At 49.0% G+C, this 17,376-nt stretch overlaps 1 protein-coding gene across 2 annotated transcripts in view; it reads left to right on the top strand.

The window, feature by feature from the left end:
• Positions 1–16: 16 nt before the first annotated feature.
• The window catches only part of LOC126522844 (solute carrier organic anion transporter family member 74D-like), a 23,257-nt gene continuing 5,897 nt past the window's right edge, over positions 17–17,376 (top strand). The window contains exons 1-6 of one of the 2 annotated variants that reach the window (XM_050171678.2): positions 18–926; positions 6,254–6,340; positions 7,370–7,564; positions 10,531–10,695; positions 12,304–12,499; positions 14,966–15,110. In XM_050171678.2, coding sequence (XP_050027635.1) covers positions 221–926; positions 6,254–6,340; positions 7,370–7,564; positions 10,531–10,695; positions 12,304–12,499; positions 14,966–15,110 — 1,494 coding nt within the window. In that variant the 5' untranslated portion in view covers positions 18–220. Of the gene's footprint in view, positions 927–6,253; positions 6,341–7,369; positions 7,565–10,530; positions 10,696–12,303; positions 12,500–14,965; positions 15,111–17,376 lie in introns of both variants that reach the window. The other variant, XM_055066579.2, reaches the window with a different exon arrangement.

Below are 17,376 nucleotides of genomic sequence, written 5' to 3'. Positions count from 1 at the left end.
ACGGCGTCGCGAGCGTACACACCTGCATAACGTCGGCCCTCGCTATCAAGCGTTGGCAGTTGCGCGTTGTTTGTCCGGCGCGTTCTTCACCAGCGACTCCGCGGGCGATCTGCAACTCTCGTTCGCCATGCCACTCGCGCCGTCTGTCCAATTGTCGCGCCGCCGCAGCAGCAGTCAACGCTCGGAAGGTGTCGTCTGCCTCTAGACCTTCTCCCTATAGATGCAGCAGGACGCAAGCAACAGGGCGGGCGCTGAGCCCGTCGCCGAGGGACTGCTTCCCGAGAAGGACAACGCCGGGGACGGCGAAGGGAACGTCGCCGCGTTCGAATGCGCCATCGGCAGGCTTCACGCGCCCCTCTTCCGGCGTCTGGTCACTCCCAGATGCTTCCTGCTCCTCTTCTGCGTCCTGGGCATCCTGCAGGGAGCCTACCGGACTTACTTCATCGGCGTCCAGTCGACGGTGGAGCGCCGCTTCGCGATCCCTTCCAAGGCGATGGGCCTGGTGCTGACGGCCGAGAACGTGAGTCCCGTGCTAGCCGTCATCGCCGGATACTACAGCGGCGGCGAGAACTACAACCAGCCGCTATGGCTGGTGTTCGGCATGCTCACGGTGGTGCTGAGCTGCGGCCTCTGCGTGCTGCCGCACTTCGTTTTCGGGCCGGGCCTGCCGCTGGCGCTGTCGCGCATCGCTCCCGGCCAGGAGACGGCCGCAGGGCTGGCGCCCGGAGCCGGCGTCGGTGCGCTGTGCGGCCAGGCTAGGGACGACGAGGACTGCCTGTCCAACATCAACCTGGAGGGCGACGTCACCATCTTCATCATGTTCATCGCCAACCTGCTCAACGGCTTCGGCTCGGCCACTTTTTACGTGATCGGCATGTCGTTCATGGACGACAACGTGAGGAGGAAGAACTCTCCGATGTACTTCGGTGAGGAGCACGACGAGCATGCGTTAAGTGTTTCTGTTTAATCAGATGGTGCTTGAGCAACCACTGGCTGAAGCCCAACGCGACCAAGAAGTCGCAGATGACGGACGTGCTTCCGTGTCCCGTGTGTTGTCTCGATCGCGTTGGGCTGTGTTGCATCCCGGCGTGGTTAAAGAAGGATGTCATACGGTCGTAAAGTGTGTTGCTGCAAAAACAACAAAATCGCGCTTTTGTTTCTCGCAGTGCCTTTCGGGTTCTTTTGTTTCACCGTCGCCCTTACTTTGTGCAGGCGTGTTCGTTCTAATGACGCCGCATTATCCTAGTCTTCCAAAGACCACAATATTTGACCTTCTGGACGCCGCATTATCCTAGTCTTCCAAAGACCACAATATTTGATCTTCTGGCATATCTAGAGAGACTGCTTGTCGGCATTAGTCTTCGGTATGGGGCTGAATGTCGATCTAGTGAACTCGTGTATGCTTTCATTCTGAGCCGAGAAGTGCAAGATAAAGAAAATAGTTGTGCAAGAAAACAGTTTTACTCTTTTCGACGCATTGTCGCGTTGTCACACCAGTCAACGACCGTATCAACTAGAGCCACTGCTTCAGGGGTTGTTATTCTCCTGTGCGTACTTATCTATTCTCATTTGTAAACGCTATGAATACTGTGAAACACCTTCAAGGAAAGGACATGGAGTTATTTTTCGTGGTGGCACAGTGGTATCTAGAAAGCAATGCTGCGATCGCACCGAAGGTCCCTTGTAATGGTTGATAACGAAAAGAGTAAATATCATCCGGCTTGCCGAAGGTAAGAAAGGCGAACTCTATCTCAAAGATGTTCGAAAGGTACAATGGGTAAGACTGGTTTCTTTTAATGAGACTTCATGTGACTAAAGCATGAAGTAGTCAAAATCTTGGCACATTGCAAAAATTGCGACGTCTCTCTGTCACTCCCATTAACTCTCTCCTCATTCCCGTCTCGCTCGTATCTACCACTACCTTGAATGGCGCTGATTGGATGTCCTCACATGCTAGAGAGATGGCCACAAGCGACATACATTCGCCTTTCTTCCTAAACCTCATCCTTTACAATAAGAACCGCTTTTATTACGTCATCATTGCATTTTCGTGCCTTTCAAAAGGCAAGCTCTTGTAGAATCGGTTAGATTTATTGAGTGAGCGCTTTTGCTTGACTGTAGGCTAACGTCTGAGGGTCTCATTAAACCTTCCTATCTTGTTTTTTGAGTCTGCTAATGCTTGTGAGGTATACCTGCCCGCGCCACACTACTCGATGTTGCCTTAAACTCGTCGTGGTGCGTGGCTCGGTGACTATGGCGTTCTGCTGCTGAGCGCGGACGTTGCGGGGTCGATTCCCTGCTTCGGCGGCCCCATTTCGATGTGAGTGAAATTGCAAAAACACCGCACGTGTGCTTATCATTAAATGCGCGTCGCAGAGCCTCAGTTGGTCAAAATTAATGCGGAGACCTTCGCTACTGAGTGTCTCATATCCCAAGTGTTCGCTTGGGACGTGAAGCCGAATCAATCAATCAATCAATCAATCAATCAATCAATCAATCAATCAATCAATCAATCAATCAATCAATCAATCAATCAATCAATCAATCAATCAATCAATCAATCAATCAATCAATGTATTCCGTTCATCTGCTCGACCTACCACCGAGAAACCACGAAAAATGCCGAAAGGGTCAAAGAAATCTCTCCGCTTTAAAAAAAAAGAAAAGGCTGTACGTCTATATGCGTAACAAGGCATACGTCTACTAAACGTCCCAAAGGCAGAGTGTTCTCGAGCACCTTGTCGGCGAGACGGGGCGACGGTCGCTCTCGCTTATCGCTCGCTTTTTCTGCCTCCGGGAGGGAAGACCGTGGGGCAGAGCCGCGCCGGGCGCTGACACAACAACCTAAAACTGTTTTTCTGTCCTCGCCATTCGTGTCGCGAGGCTGGCCCCGGAGTGGGAAAGTGGCGAGGCATCCGCGAGGGCGACAGTGCTGCGTGCAGCGGTGAAGCCCCGCGCGCAGCTCTCTCTGCGCGCTTATCGGATGCCTCGCCGACCTGTGCGAGTGTAGATGACGGTCCCACTTGGAAGGCTATAAAAGGGTACCCTCCTCCTCGGTCATCATTGCTTTAGCGCGCTCTTTCTTGCACTCGACTTTAAGAAACACGTTTTGTTTTGTTTTGAAAGAAATAACGACAGAGAGAAAGAGGCAGCACTGTTAGCGTCGTAAGCCGTTATCAGGGGCTTTCGCTGTCTGAGACGCGCTCACTCCCCCCTTTGCGAGGTCCCTGCCGCTGCCGCAATTACGTTGGTCCACATATGGCTGCTTGCGCCTTGGCGACTAAAGGAAGTTTTTTTTTACACAGTTTCTTTTACTTTACTGCGGAAGTAGTTAAGGGCTCAAAACGGAATAATTGAATAATTAACATAATTAACCTAATTGACTTTCTATTTGACTACTTCACGACACATATTTTAATCTATGAATTGTTGTAGCTAGTGAGTTTGCAAGCCATATCGACTTGGAACGAATTCTGACCGATGGCACCGGTTTCGAGATATGCGCCGTCAAACTTGCGGTAAAAATACACTGTTGTTCCACTTACTTAAAAAAAACTGCACTGTTTTATGTATTGAAGCGCAGGAGTAACTGGAGCGCCAATTCATTTCGTCGCATCCTTTAAAAATTACCTCGAAACTGGCGTAGTATTGAGAATTCGTTCCAAGTGGATACGCCTACTGTGAGGATTGGGAGGTCAATCCCACCGTTCGTTACCAGTTGTGAAGATTGGAGTAGGGCATGAACTAGATGGTAGCTGGCCCATGTCGTCGTCCAACTTATCCACGCTGAGGACGTTGTTGAAGGGAAGGACTGCTTCTCATCGAGAACAAGGAATATGGGTTTATTTACAGTATCTACATAAGGACATTGCAGTTCATCAGTTTAGCATGACTGCGAGAGAAAGTACACTCAGCAGCCGCACAACAGCGGTTTATAAACATTCGGTCCTCCCTCGATCCCAAGGTGAGGGAAACGTTCGACCAGTCATCGTAAACGAGTCGCCTCTCTGCGGGAGGGCTTACACACACAAACTTCCGCACAGGTTCACGGTCCGGAACACGCTTTCGCATAGGTTCGCGGTCTCCAACCGACGTCAGACGGCCTTCTCAGAACTCGGAGCTGACGTCAGGAACGGCACATATTATTCCCCGAGCTGACCCCCGCAGCGCGGCCGCCGGTTGTCCATTGCCTTGCGTCTTGAGCGGCGCGTGGGAAGAGGGTTCCGACTACGTTCCCTCGGGCACTCCCCCGCTCGCGGCAGACCAGATCGGCGGTGGCGTGTTCAGTCATATAGCCTGCTACGTCGAACTCATCTCAGCAATCCTGCGACGCAGAGTGGCGGACGCGGCATTGTCCTCCGCACACTGTAGATTTAGTGACGCCGTTCGGCTAGAGCGTAACGGTGACTTTCCAAGAAAAGTTGACGCCGCTGTCGCAATTGGCTGGCAAAACTTGCACCTCAGCGGGCCGTTCTTAACAGCCGATATACATAAGTTCGCTTTAGTGATTTCATTGTGGACAAATTATGTTGGCATGGGGTATCTTAGTGCTGTGGCGTTTGCGTCGGTATCTTCCTCATCGGCAGTGATGCTGGTGATACCTTCATTTGCGTTTAAGGCGGTTTCGTTTTTTGTGGCAAGGGTGTAACGCGTTCTTCGAGAGCCAAGTTGCTGCTTTTAGCGCGCGCTTCGTCTACTGTGTTGCGGCGGAGTTGGCTGGAGCGTCAATTCGTAAGTGGGAAAGGTCAAAGTTTTAGTTTTGGTGCCTGTACAAACATTTGTATTTCATTTTATCGACGTTACGACAACGCGCTGATTGTTGCGGACGGAACACAGTTGGAGAAGATTGGTGTAAAATTCGGTATGAACAAGATGGCAGTTTGGGTGAGTTTGCATACTGCATTTGATTGTATACAATCTGAATGCAGTACCGGTAGGATAAGGTGCAGCAGCGACCGCTGATATACAGTCAAGATTCGGGGTCAGCAACTGTTCGCCTATCACAAAATGACCCCTTTGGCAAAGCTCGCAAGAATTGGTACTGTAACATGGGTTTTCTTGCTGCACCTCAACGCTTGAAATACCTCGAATATGTTTAGATGCGTACGTTTTCTTATAGAACGTGGTTTACAGAGCCACAATTGTGCTTTTGAGTACTTGACGAGGATGTTTATTTTTTTTTCTGTGCGATCATCACAATTCATACAACACCCCCGCAAATATTAAATGAATCAATTTGTAGACATATTGTAGATTCCTCAGAGGCTGACTTTATTTCGTACTCCCTTGTTTGTTGGTTTGTGGAAAATCTCGAAAATTAGTATGCCTAAAAATTATATTAAAGGTATATTTTCTTCTATGCAGCTGTCGTCCGTAGATGAACAGATTGTTTGCTGAAAGCTTGCACGTTATCAAAAAAAAAAAAAATCTCATTAACCCATAGGCCACCTATTGAGCTTGTACATTGCCTGTGAACATTGTATACTTTAGCGAAAGACATGGGGCAGCTTTCTATGGACTATCAAACAAAATGTTGCCATAGAACGTAGTTTAACAGTTTCGATAGCATTCTCGATCGCTATTGCTGCAAATTTGTTCTCACTAAGGTGCGATTATTCCGATAGGGTGCTGTTTACAAAGGGGCACTGAAATACAACAGTCAATCAGCTTAGAATGGTGAAGTATTCATTGGCGAAGTATTTAGACGATAAATCGTTCGAACTAGTAAAGTATTCGGTAGAAAAAATATAGTTAACAAAGGGAATAAAGCTTCGCTCATTTCGAATTTTGCGCCGATACCTCGCCGCTGGTTACGTCAGTGTGACGTCACTTATTTCAAAATATTTGGCCGCATCTGGGCCGTTTCGGCAACGAAAAGGTTCACAAAACTTGCTAGATTTCTATTTATGTTTGTTTAGGATGAACATGTAAGACCTTCATTGTCGATACACAGTAAACTATACCCAAGTGCAGATACTGTCAACATTTGTGACGTCACGGCGAGCTCTTGCGGGAGAGGAAGGGTGGTTTCGGCACATGTCAGTCGTTTAGGCATCTTTTTCTGGTTTTACGAAGCCTCCTCTCACGGTGAGAGTGACCATTTTGCGATTGCAAAAGCGTAACTAAATGTTGCTAGTAATTATGTCAACGTTTCTCTTTAGTGAACCTTTATGCTCTAATCGAAAGAAGACGAAAGTTCACTTGTACGTTGCCATACATGCTTTTATCTTTTTTGTTGCGTTCCTCTGTCCAGGCACGATGTTCGCGCTCCGTCTGTTCGGACCCTCCATGGGTTTCTTCTTGGCATCGTATTGTCTCTCCCATTACGAGATACCTTACGGTATGTATGGGTACGCTTACCTAGGTGTCATCTTTGCAGAAGCCGACGACGTCGGCGAAGTGCTGACGTCTGATATATTACAAGATTATTTGTAGAAAAACAAAGAAACGTTTGCTAGCATCACATAAGGTACTCGACTGGTCGGTGACATTTTATCATAAAACTTATAATAAGCTATGCTAAACGGTTAATCGTAAAGACTTGAATAGATGGACGAAAAAGGGGACGTTTACTTCGGACGCAAAATGTTTCAGTTGAAACCATTGCAGGTACATCGAAATTCGAGCAACCCGTATATCAAAGACGGCAAACCTGCTTAACAAATTTCTCACATTCTTCGGAAGTACTGTAGGGGTCCGGTTAACTGTCACTTCCCGAAATCTGCCCGAGACTTTGCAACCGCTTCACTAAATCCGGCGCAATTCCTTCAGTGCGCCCGAGTCTTCTCGAGCGCTGCACCCAATCCGGGCTTAGTATACTTCTACACGGTCCACAATATTCGACGCCACGTTCCCGTACGCATGCGCCACTTCTACTGCGGTGACTCTGCTCTGTACGATGCCCCTACGATCCTGCGCCACAGGTTGCTGCCGCCCCACCGGTATGCAATATCGTTGTGAAAACTCCCCTAAACATCTTTGTTGTAAACTGGGGCTTGCCTTTGTCAGGACAAGCGCTTACCTGAGCAGGGTTTGGGCTTATAAGATCTCTCTGCCCAAACGACGAGAAGCCTAAGTGGATATGAAGGAGTAAGGTGAGGGCTAGGAATGGGGAGGAGGACAGGCTCTGCCTCGGCAGAGGATGCACACGCGCTCCCTCCTGTTGCACGCAGGAGATGCTAGGTCGTAGACTGTAACCAAATAGTGCAGCCAAGCTGTCTTGAAAAAGGTGAGGGCTAGATAACGCAGGTGGAAATGCTCAAAAGTAGGGATAACTTATGATAACGAGAAGGGTCGGGAAGGGTGGGGGGAGGCTGGTGCTTGAACGTATAGTGCAGCAGGCTCCTAAAATTTGCGTCCCCTTCGCCAGTGGACCCGGGCATCATGAAGAGGGACCCGCGCTGGATCGGTGCGTGGTGGCTGGGATACGCCTTCATCGGTGTCCTGGTCATCGTATTCTCATTGCCCATGCTGCTCTTTCCCAGGAAGTTGTGGAGGACCAGGATGGCTGACAGCGACCATAAGGTCAGCCTCGCCTCTGGCACTGCGGCCGTCGACGCTTTCGGTACGAACCTTTCGTATTTCTTTACGCTTGCTGCCTAATTCATGTAATTTGATTGTCGGTCCTCTACGGACCGACGCGTCGGGGCTCAGGATGAAGTTCGGGGCTTGTCTCGGCATTTCTGTACTCTTTGCTTCCTTCTGAGCTCCATTCACTGCAGTCCTGTGGTGGTAACACAAGTGAAATAATGAGGAGGGGCTGCTTTTTTAGTTTTTGCAAAGGACGAATCTCACATTTTCCTTATTAATAACTTTTCAAGCGCTCGCTAGACCACAGTGCATCAAATTTCTCCTACAGACCTCGTTTTCTAATCCGCCGTGCTATGGGGAGTTACGACTATGGAGAGGGCAATGTCAGCAAGAACAGCGTCAGCTGCTCATTCTAGGGCCACTTCATCCTTCTTGTGCGAATGTCAGAACACACACGCGCGCACAAAAAGAGAGAGAAGATATGGAAGTTAGAGGTAATTACTGTGATGGCAGAGAGAGAGAGAGAGAGAAGATACAGGGAGGGTAACCAATTAAGGTCTCGGCCAGTTAGCTAGGCCAGTCGGCTACAATTCATTGGGTAAGGGAATCGTAAGGGAATTGGGTAAGGGTTGAAGGAATCGTTTGCTGGGTGATGGTAATGAAGAGCACGGGAAAGTGGTTGTAAAGAAAAGCACAACTCGGCGACATTACTAAACCTGCGATTTCACTCCAGTGTCGTTTAAAAAAAGCGCAAGGTGGCTGTCACATAATCACTGTTGTATCGTTGACATCATTCGGACTTCTGTCGATGTTCCGTTTTTTTTTTTTTTTTGATACGGAGCATTTGTCTGGATAGTTGGAGCCAAGGTCAAATGCGACACCGCCCAAAGTCACAGGTTTTGTCGCCGATGAGCGCGCACGCCCATGCGCGCCCATTTCGCTGGCCGCTATTGTTGCTCGGCCCCTCCTTGATCCACGCACCCTCTCGCACACCGCTATACTGGCTTGGTGCTTCCCCTCTTCGTTCCACTCGCCGGTACGGGTGTGCGAGCCACAAAGAGACGTGGCTCGGCTGCGCTAAGTGCGCTATGTTGCGCGTAGGCCTCTACTTGCAGATACAGCAATGGGCCCTAGAAAGTATCAAACGGAAGAGGGCCAAAGCTCTGGAGATATCACAGAGGTATGTGATGCGTACCGAAGTGACCGCGCAGGAGGCGAAACTATGGGCCGACGAAACTAGGGCCGACGAGGTGTTGCTCGCGCGTGGAACGCGAGCAACAGGAGAAGCGACTCGCGGTCGAAGAACAGCCGGACGCCTGGCGAACGGCCGCGGAACAGGGGCGGAACTAGGCCTTCTCTATGGAACATCCAAGAACGCGTTCTTAAATTTGTTATTATTTTCGTTATTGAAAGTTCGTGCAATTGGCGCCGATCGGAGGGACCGCCACTTGCGGGACGCAGACGCGTGCTTAAAAAAAAAAAAAAAAAAACACGCACGCGCGCGCGCCCACACACATCTTAAATTTGTTATTATTTTCGTTATTGAAAGTTCGTGCAATTGGCGCCGATCGGAGGGACCGCCACTTGCGGGACGCAGACGCGTGCTTAAAAAAAAAAAAAAAAAAACACGCACGCGCGCGCGCCCACACACACACACACACACACACACACACACACACACACACACACACACACACACACACACACACACACACACACACACACACACACACACACACACACACACACACACACACACACACACACACACACACACACACACACACACACACACACACACACACACACACACACACACACACACACACACACACACACACACACACACACACACACACACACACACACACACACACACACACACACACACACACACACACACACACACACACACACACACACACACACACACACACACACACACACACACACACACACACACACACACACACACACACACACACACACACACACACACACACACACACACACACACACACACACACACACACACACACACACACACACACACACACACACACACACACACACACACACACACACACACACACACACACACACACACACACACACACACACACACACACACACACACACACACACACACACACACACACACACACACACACACACACACACACACACACACACACACACACACACACACACACACACACACACACACACACACACACACACACACACACACACACACACACACACACACACACACACACACACACACACACACACACACTTCGTCGAAGAAGAATTTAGTGGTACGTGTAGCGTCTGCGATCACTTCCGATTCCGAGCGTGCATGTGATCGTGGTGTCGCGGCCCGCGCATGTGGCGGTCCTCGAGCGAGCGTTCCGCCGAGGAGTTAGTTCGGGCTTTGCGCCACGTGCAGGGGCGAAACGCTTCGCATTGACTGTAATGGTTATCGAGCATTGTTTCTGCCTTAATTTCTTTGCGTGTGAAAGTGGCGTCGTTTACGCGACACTACGCGTGCGCGTACGCTCTTAGGTTTTTATTGAAGCTCACGGTTTCCTAATAACGATTCAGTTGCAAGTGTAGCGGTCGTCTGTGCCCCGTTCTTCTAGCGTGCCCCGCGCCGTCGTCTTCGAAAAAGTGCCAACCGTTCCAACACTCGAGAGAGGCCAATTGCGGACCCAAATGATGTCCTTCAACGCTAATGCCTAGTCGTTGCTTCTACCGTATGGCCTGCGTGATTGGTTCGGGCACATGTGGGTTCTAGGAGTTGAAGAAATCAAGTGCGAAAATAGGCTGGCTTTCTCGTTCTCTGGGTACGGTATAATTCTAACAAGCGCAAGGAAGCCGTAAATCTTTCGCGAACGCTCCCAGAATTCACTGCAGTTTTATGCACCTCATTCGCTTCTTTGTTTTTCTTTCTTTCTTTCTTTCTTTCTTTCTTTCTTTCTTTCTTTCTTTCGGCAGAGCTGAAGGAAGTTGTGAGGAGACTTCTGGGCAGTCCGCTGTTCATCTGTCACGCTGCCGCACTCGTGTTCACCGTGAACGGGCTCATGGGCTTCCTGCTTGCGACGCCCAAATACATGGAGACGCAGTACAGGCGCTCGGCGGCTACGGCCAGCCTCTTCTCAGGCAAGTGGCCACAGAGCACTTCGCTGCTGGCGTGGAAAGATGCCAGGAACGCCTTTTGCGTGTATTACAGATTGAGAAGGTGTAAGAGTGGGCTTGAAGATTAATATGGCCGAAGACAAACGTAATGTATAATGGCCTGACAAGGGTAAACAAAGATTCATGATCGCCAGTCAGCCTCTGGAGTGTGTGCAGGAGTACGTCTGTCTAGGGCAATTACTTCCAGTGTGCCCTGATAATTAGAAGGAGACCTACAGAAGAATAAAGATGGGTTGTAGTGCACGCCGCAGGCATTACCAAATGCTGACTGGCAGCTTGCCACTTTCGTTGAGAAGAAAAGTATCATGTCATTCTACTGGCGCGAGCATGTGAGGTGAAAACTTGGAGGTTAACAAAGAAGCGCGAGAGCAAGTGAAGGACTGCGCAAAGAGCGATGGAACGAAAAATGTTAGGCGTAACGTTAGCAGACGGGAAGAGAGCTGTGTGGATCAGAGAGCAAAGGTGGATAGCCAGTATTCTAGTTGACATTAATAGGGAAAGAATGGAGCTGGGCAGGTCACGTAATGCGCAGGGGAGATAACCAATGGACCGTTAGAGTTACAAACTGGGTGGCAAGGGAAGGGAAGCGCAGCAGAAAGTTAGGCGGGGAGATGAAATGAGAAAATTTGCATGCGCAAGTTGGAATAAACTAGCACAAGACAGGGTTAATTGGAGATCGTTTGGCGAGGCCTGCATCCTGCAGGGTAACTATATAGGCTGCTGCTAATAATGATAACAGATCGATGGTATCGTCATTCAGTATTTCTAACGCATCAGAAATGAAGCGAAAGTGTAACCTTTGTATTAAGATAACTGTATACTTTTACTTTGTGGTCTCGCTTGGCAACAAGCGACGTTTTCATTTAAGGTCCTTTGTTCCTGACCTGATAGATAGCATTCAAGAGGATTAAATGTCGATGGCCTGTAGAAACAGGTCTGTGTCGCGCTAGTGCGCATTCAGAATGTCAGGGAAATGTTGTGGTTTCCAAATAGATTATATTACATGGAATATGCATTTTTTCGAAACATTAGATGTATGGAGACGAAGTTGGAGCCACGTAGACATGCTACACCATGCCTTTCAGCGATCATGTATCGTACACAGTGTGCTCTCTCATCCCATGACAGAGCAGACGATGCCTTGCAATCGTGTGGGACGACACCATCGTCTCCACATCCACACGACACTCGACATTGACGCTCGTAATACTTCTGCTTCTGGATACCTTTCGTGCCGTTCTTGTACTGGACGAAATTTCTTGCACAGTCCCAAGTGTCGACAGTTGGTTATTCTTTCATTCTTTCCTCATTGTGACGACGACGAAAACAACAAAAACACTGTTACTCTACTACTACTACTGCGACTACTAATACTGCTGTTGCCGCCGCTGCTACTGCTGCTACTACTGTACTACTGCTAACAACAACAACAACAACAACAACAACAACTACTACTACTACTACTACTACTACTACTACTACTACTACTACTCCTACTACTACTTCTACTACTACTGTTACTACTACTACTAACTATAATAGCTATGCAACTAAAATAACTTCCCGTTGCAGGATCGGCCTCTCTGGTAACCATGCTCCTGGCCGTTCTGTTCAGCGGCGCCGTGGCGCGGAGGCTGAAGCCAGGCGCGGGAATAGTGTCCGCCTACATCTTGGTCGTCGACGTGCTCCTGCTCGCCTGCTTCGGCGCCTCTCTGCTGCTGGGCTGCCAGCAGCTAAACGTGGCCGGCACGGCGCTACCCAGTGGCGAGTGGGTGGCACTCACGTGGCGCGTGAACTCGGATGGCCGACCGTTTGGAAATATGCTATGTCTGGGCCAAAGTAACCCAGAGTTGATCGTTAAGGCCCGCGAGAAATTATGCAAAAACAATAAGGCATTGTTAGGTTAAGCTAGATTGGTGCGTTACATCTTTCTTCTTTAAAAAATAAATAAAGCATCGAAGAGTTAACGTAGATGTGCAAAACAACCGGAGTAAAGTGCAAACTTCCACCTATACTGGCAGGAAACGAATGACTTTGTTATCATTCATAAGTGACAAGAAAGGTCATCCGTTCCCTGCATTGAAACGTTGTAAAGGTAGAAGAAACGCCTGACATTGAAACTGGACATGTGCGCTCAGGGAATTCAGTGGAGGCGCTTTTGGGTATGTCCTACTGCCGGTTGTTTTTTGCGGAAAGCAAGATAGCACGGAGCAAGGATGAGAAACAGCGGGCTCACCTGTTCGCTATACATGAGGCGCTCAAGAACGCCATTTCCGGTGAAGAGAACCCTCGAAACTGCTATGTGCTTATCGGCAGCCATCTCCATGCAGTCTCTTAGTTTTCTTTTCTTCTTCTTTTTGTCCAACCATCGTATAGTTATCTGTGGCCGCGGCTATGATAAGCGTACACGCAGTTTCTCCTTCGAGAGCTTGAGTCGAAGTAAGCCACGGAATTATTCTGCGGCTGCCCCCTTCTTGAGGGTCGGTGCTATCGCTCGGGCACGAAAATGAAGTAATTGTGAAAATGACTTTCCATAGTTAAAAGGCAAAAAAAAAGATATCGAGGCTAGGCAGACCTCCTAACGACGTGGGAGATCACGTGTGGTCTAACGAAGAAACAGCACGAGTGCCAAGGCGACAAAAGCGCTGCCAAGGGTGATGGAGGCGCGGATATGAAATTACTGATTATAATTTGTATACTGAATTAAAATTTCACGAAAGTATGGGGCTTAGGGTCGCAGTGAAATCCGTTGTCTGTGTCACATGCTCATAGGGGTAAAGGATGTGGGCTTCGGAATCATTCTGACGGCCTTAATTTCTATTACAGTGCACCCAAAAGCGCGGTGTACACGGGGCGTTTTGGCATTCCACCTTCCCGTCGGTGGGTAGCCGCCGCGGGCACGAATTCGAAACCTCGACTTCGGGCTCGGCAGCGAAACGCCATAACCAATGAGCAACCGCGGCCGACTTTGACGTCACGAGTATCGGCGTTGCGGCACAGATGCAGAATGTTATGAAGAGACAAACGAATGAATGCGTTCAGCATGCATGATGTTGTGAACAACACAACTATCCCTGCACACTATTTAGTTCGACTACATTTTCTCTGCAGCGGGTCCTTTATTTTGTCGACATGGCGGAAAGTAACGCAAGAAGTGAGGGAAAGAAAAAGAGGAGGGCGAAACAGTACATCAATTAGCCAACACACCAGCACACCTACTACACCAACACGCCAACTAGCCTAGCAAAGCCCCTTGTTCAAATACGTTCAACCTTGCATTTCTAGCTTACGACTGCTTGTAGAAGTGAAAACTTGCACTTCGTTGCTCGTCCTGTTTTGTCGAAGTGAAGTGCGCATTTTATTGCGATGCCACTTGTATGGACTCTCCAGGCGAATTCCAGCCGTCGTCGCCGCTGTCGTCGCCGTAGCGCCGCCGTCGCCGTGATGTTCACCATATAGCCCAAATGCGATAAGATCGCGGCCGCGCGCAGTATGCTGTAGATGCGTGGGAAAACATGCGAGGGTAAGCCAGGTTGGTGACTTGTGGCGGCGGCGTCTTCTCGCGCGTACAAGAGAAGGTGGAGAGAGTGCGCGCGCTAGGAGGAGGCGGTAGAGAGAGAGAGAGAGAGAGAGAGAGAGAGATTCTGCTTTTACTGGTAGCTGTGGGCCTTTGTAGAGCTGCCTCTTCGAAGAGCCACTTCATCAGTGTGATGATGAAAATAAACATTATTATTGTTATTATTATTCCAGCCGCAGCTGCGCACGGCTCGGCTGATCTATAGTGACCGCGCGCGTGCTATTTTGGAGGTAATCTGCGGTAGGTGCGAAGGCCAGCCGACTTGAGAAAGCTGATGGCTTCGTTCGCGCTGTGTCCTCGTGCGCCTATACTTCGCGTTGAAGCGAGAGGTAACAAGTAGGGCAATCAGCACGTCAATGCTGCCGCTGTTCATCACATCAGCGTTCTGACAGCGAGTGTCCGCGTTCGTCGTGCGAGATGGTGTTCACGTTTGCATGTGCGTGCGTGACACTGGGATTGGCAATTTAGCTAGTAAGACAATATTTACAGCAGTTCATGCAGCTGATAAAACTACTAGCCTTACTGCGTATAGCTGTCGTAATAATTTGCTATCGCGATCAGTGCTTCTGCTTTCGAATGAAACTGCGACTTTAATTTTAGAGCGCGCGATGCCGCTTGAGGAGAACGCTGAAACAACTCGTTGTCATGGAAACGCAGGCTGAACCTGGTCAACGAATGCAACTCCCGGTGCTCCTGTAGTACGGATGTGTTTGAGCCCGTGTGCGGACCCGACGAGGAGACGAACTACTTCTCGCCTTGCTTCGCAGGATGCCACAATTTCAACAACTCAGACACCAAGCAGGTGAGCAAGTGCTACAACAACGGGAGACCACCTAACCACGTTGTCTCTCGTGAGTTTTCGTACCGCGTGTCCCAGTCGACCCAGGCCAAGCAGTTTTAAAGAAAATGGCTATACGAGAGACAAGGCGACATCGTAGCTGTTGGTAGCTGCCACGAACAAGGAGCCGTGTCATGCCATTTGCTAGAGCATTGCGCACCGGCATAGGGCGACGATAACAGATACGACTGAAGTGCCGTAGTCAAGAGGGCGACGGCCAGCTGGTCAGATAAAACCAATGTTACAAGATTCTTAAAAGCATTGGTAAAGGATTATAAACAAGGGATCCGTACGGATCCCGAAACGTCATATTAATTTTGACTTTGGTGCAGCGTCATGCTTCAGCTTTAATAACACTGAAGCGATAAAAAAAAAAAAAAAAAAGAAGCCCGCGGCTGCTTGCTAGTTGCAGCAGCAACCAATTTTCACCAAGTCGCTCACCAAGTCGGTCATTGAGTAGTGTTGGTTCTTTGAAACGCATTTTGAAAGCGCTGTTAACGCGCGCGCGGAGCCGCCTTCACGTCGCTTTCATTTTCGCGTTACGCGCAACAACTTCGCTGGAAAAAAGAACAGATATCTGGGGAAGATGTAGCGAGTCGGAAACTGTTGAATAGGTTTTCTTTTTTCGAATGCTATACCCAGTTAGACATTCGAGCTTACGCAATTATGCAATAAGTTATAACATTATAAAGTAGTGAATCTTGACTAACGATAACAGTGATAACAGGAAGATTCAGCAGTGTGCTAGCTCAAGGCGACTGCTAGCAAAACAACGTTGGTCCCATAGTCTTGTTGCCTTTCTTTTTTCCTTTTATGTGAGTGTAGGGCCCGCGTTAACTGGGACACGCGGAATGCATGTTGAAGTTACAATAGGTTATTGCATCTAACGCACCAATTCACGGCACGGGCGTATACGCAGTAGTTGGAAGGAAAGCGGGTCGGGATTTATGTAAACCAACCAGTCTTCTGTATAACGTACACCCAAAGCAGAGCACACGAGTATTTTTCTTTCTTTCTTGGGGGGGTTCCGCTCACATTGGAATGCGACCGCTTTGTCCGCGGGAGTCGAACCGGTGACATCGTGCTCAGTGTATAGCACTACGTCATGACGCTGTGCTGCTACCGACTACGTAACTGCGACAAGCAGCCTCGACTGTAGGTTCCGCTGCGTCGTATAATGCATCTGACCGCTAAGTGGTTGTACTCCGTTGCCGCGTTCGTCATCATCATCATCATCAGCCTGATTACGCCCACTGCAGGGCAAAGGCCTCTCCCATACTTCTCCAACTACCCCGGTCATGTACTAATTGTGGCCATGTTGACCCTCCAAACTTCCTAATCTCATCTGCCCACCTAACTTTCTGTCGCCCCCTGCTACGCTTCCCTTCCCTCGGAATCCAGTCCGTAACCCTTAATGACCATCGGTTATCTTCCCTCCTCATTACATGTCCTGCCCATGCCCATTTCTTTTTCTTGATTTCAACTAAGATGTCATTAACGCGCGTTTGTTCCCTCACCCAATCTGCTCTTTTCTTATCCCTTAACGTTACACCTATCATTTTTCTTTCCATAGCTCGTTGCGTCGTCCTCAATTTAAGTAGAACCCTTTTCGTAAGCCTCCAGGTTTCTGCCCCGTACGTGAGTACTGGTAAGACACAGCTGTTATACACTTTTCTCTTGAGGGATAATGGCAACCTGCTGTTCATGATCTGCGAATGCCTGCCAAACGCACCCCAGCCCATTCTTATTCTTCTGATTATTTCACTCTCATGATCTGGATCAGCAGTCACTACCTGTCCTAAGTAGATGTATTCTCTTGCCACTTCCAGTGCCTCGCTACCTATCGTAAACTGCTGTTCCCTTCCGAGACTGTTAAACATTACTTTAGTTTTCTGCAGATTCATTTTTAGTCCCACCCTTCTGCTCTGCCTCTCCAGATCAGTGAGCATGCATTGCAGTTGGTCCCCTGAGTTACTAAGCAAGGCAATATCATCAGCGAAGCGCAAGTTACTAAGGTATTCTCCATTTACTCTTATCCCCAATTCTTCCCAATCCAGGTCTCTGAATACCTCCTGTAAACACGCTGTGAATAGCATTGGAGAGATCGTATCTCCCTGCCTGACGCCTTTCTTTATTGGGATTTTGTTGCTTTCTTTATGGAGGAGTACAGTGGCTGTGGAGCCGCTATAGATATCTTTCAGTATTTTTACATACGGCTCGTCTACACCCT

This window comes from Dermacentor andersoni, chromosome 6, assembly GCF_023375885.2.
Source record: "Dermacentor andersoni chromosome 6, qqDerAnde1_hic_scaffold, whole genome shotgun sequence".
NCBI classification, from domain to species: Eukaryota; Metazoa; Arthropoda; class Arachnida; order Ixodida; family Ixodidae; genus Dermacentor; species Dermacentor andersoni.
The sequence above is the reverse complement of the archived record's forward strand: the minus strand, read 5'-3'. Positions and strand labels throughout refer to the sequence as shown.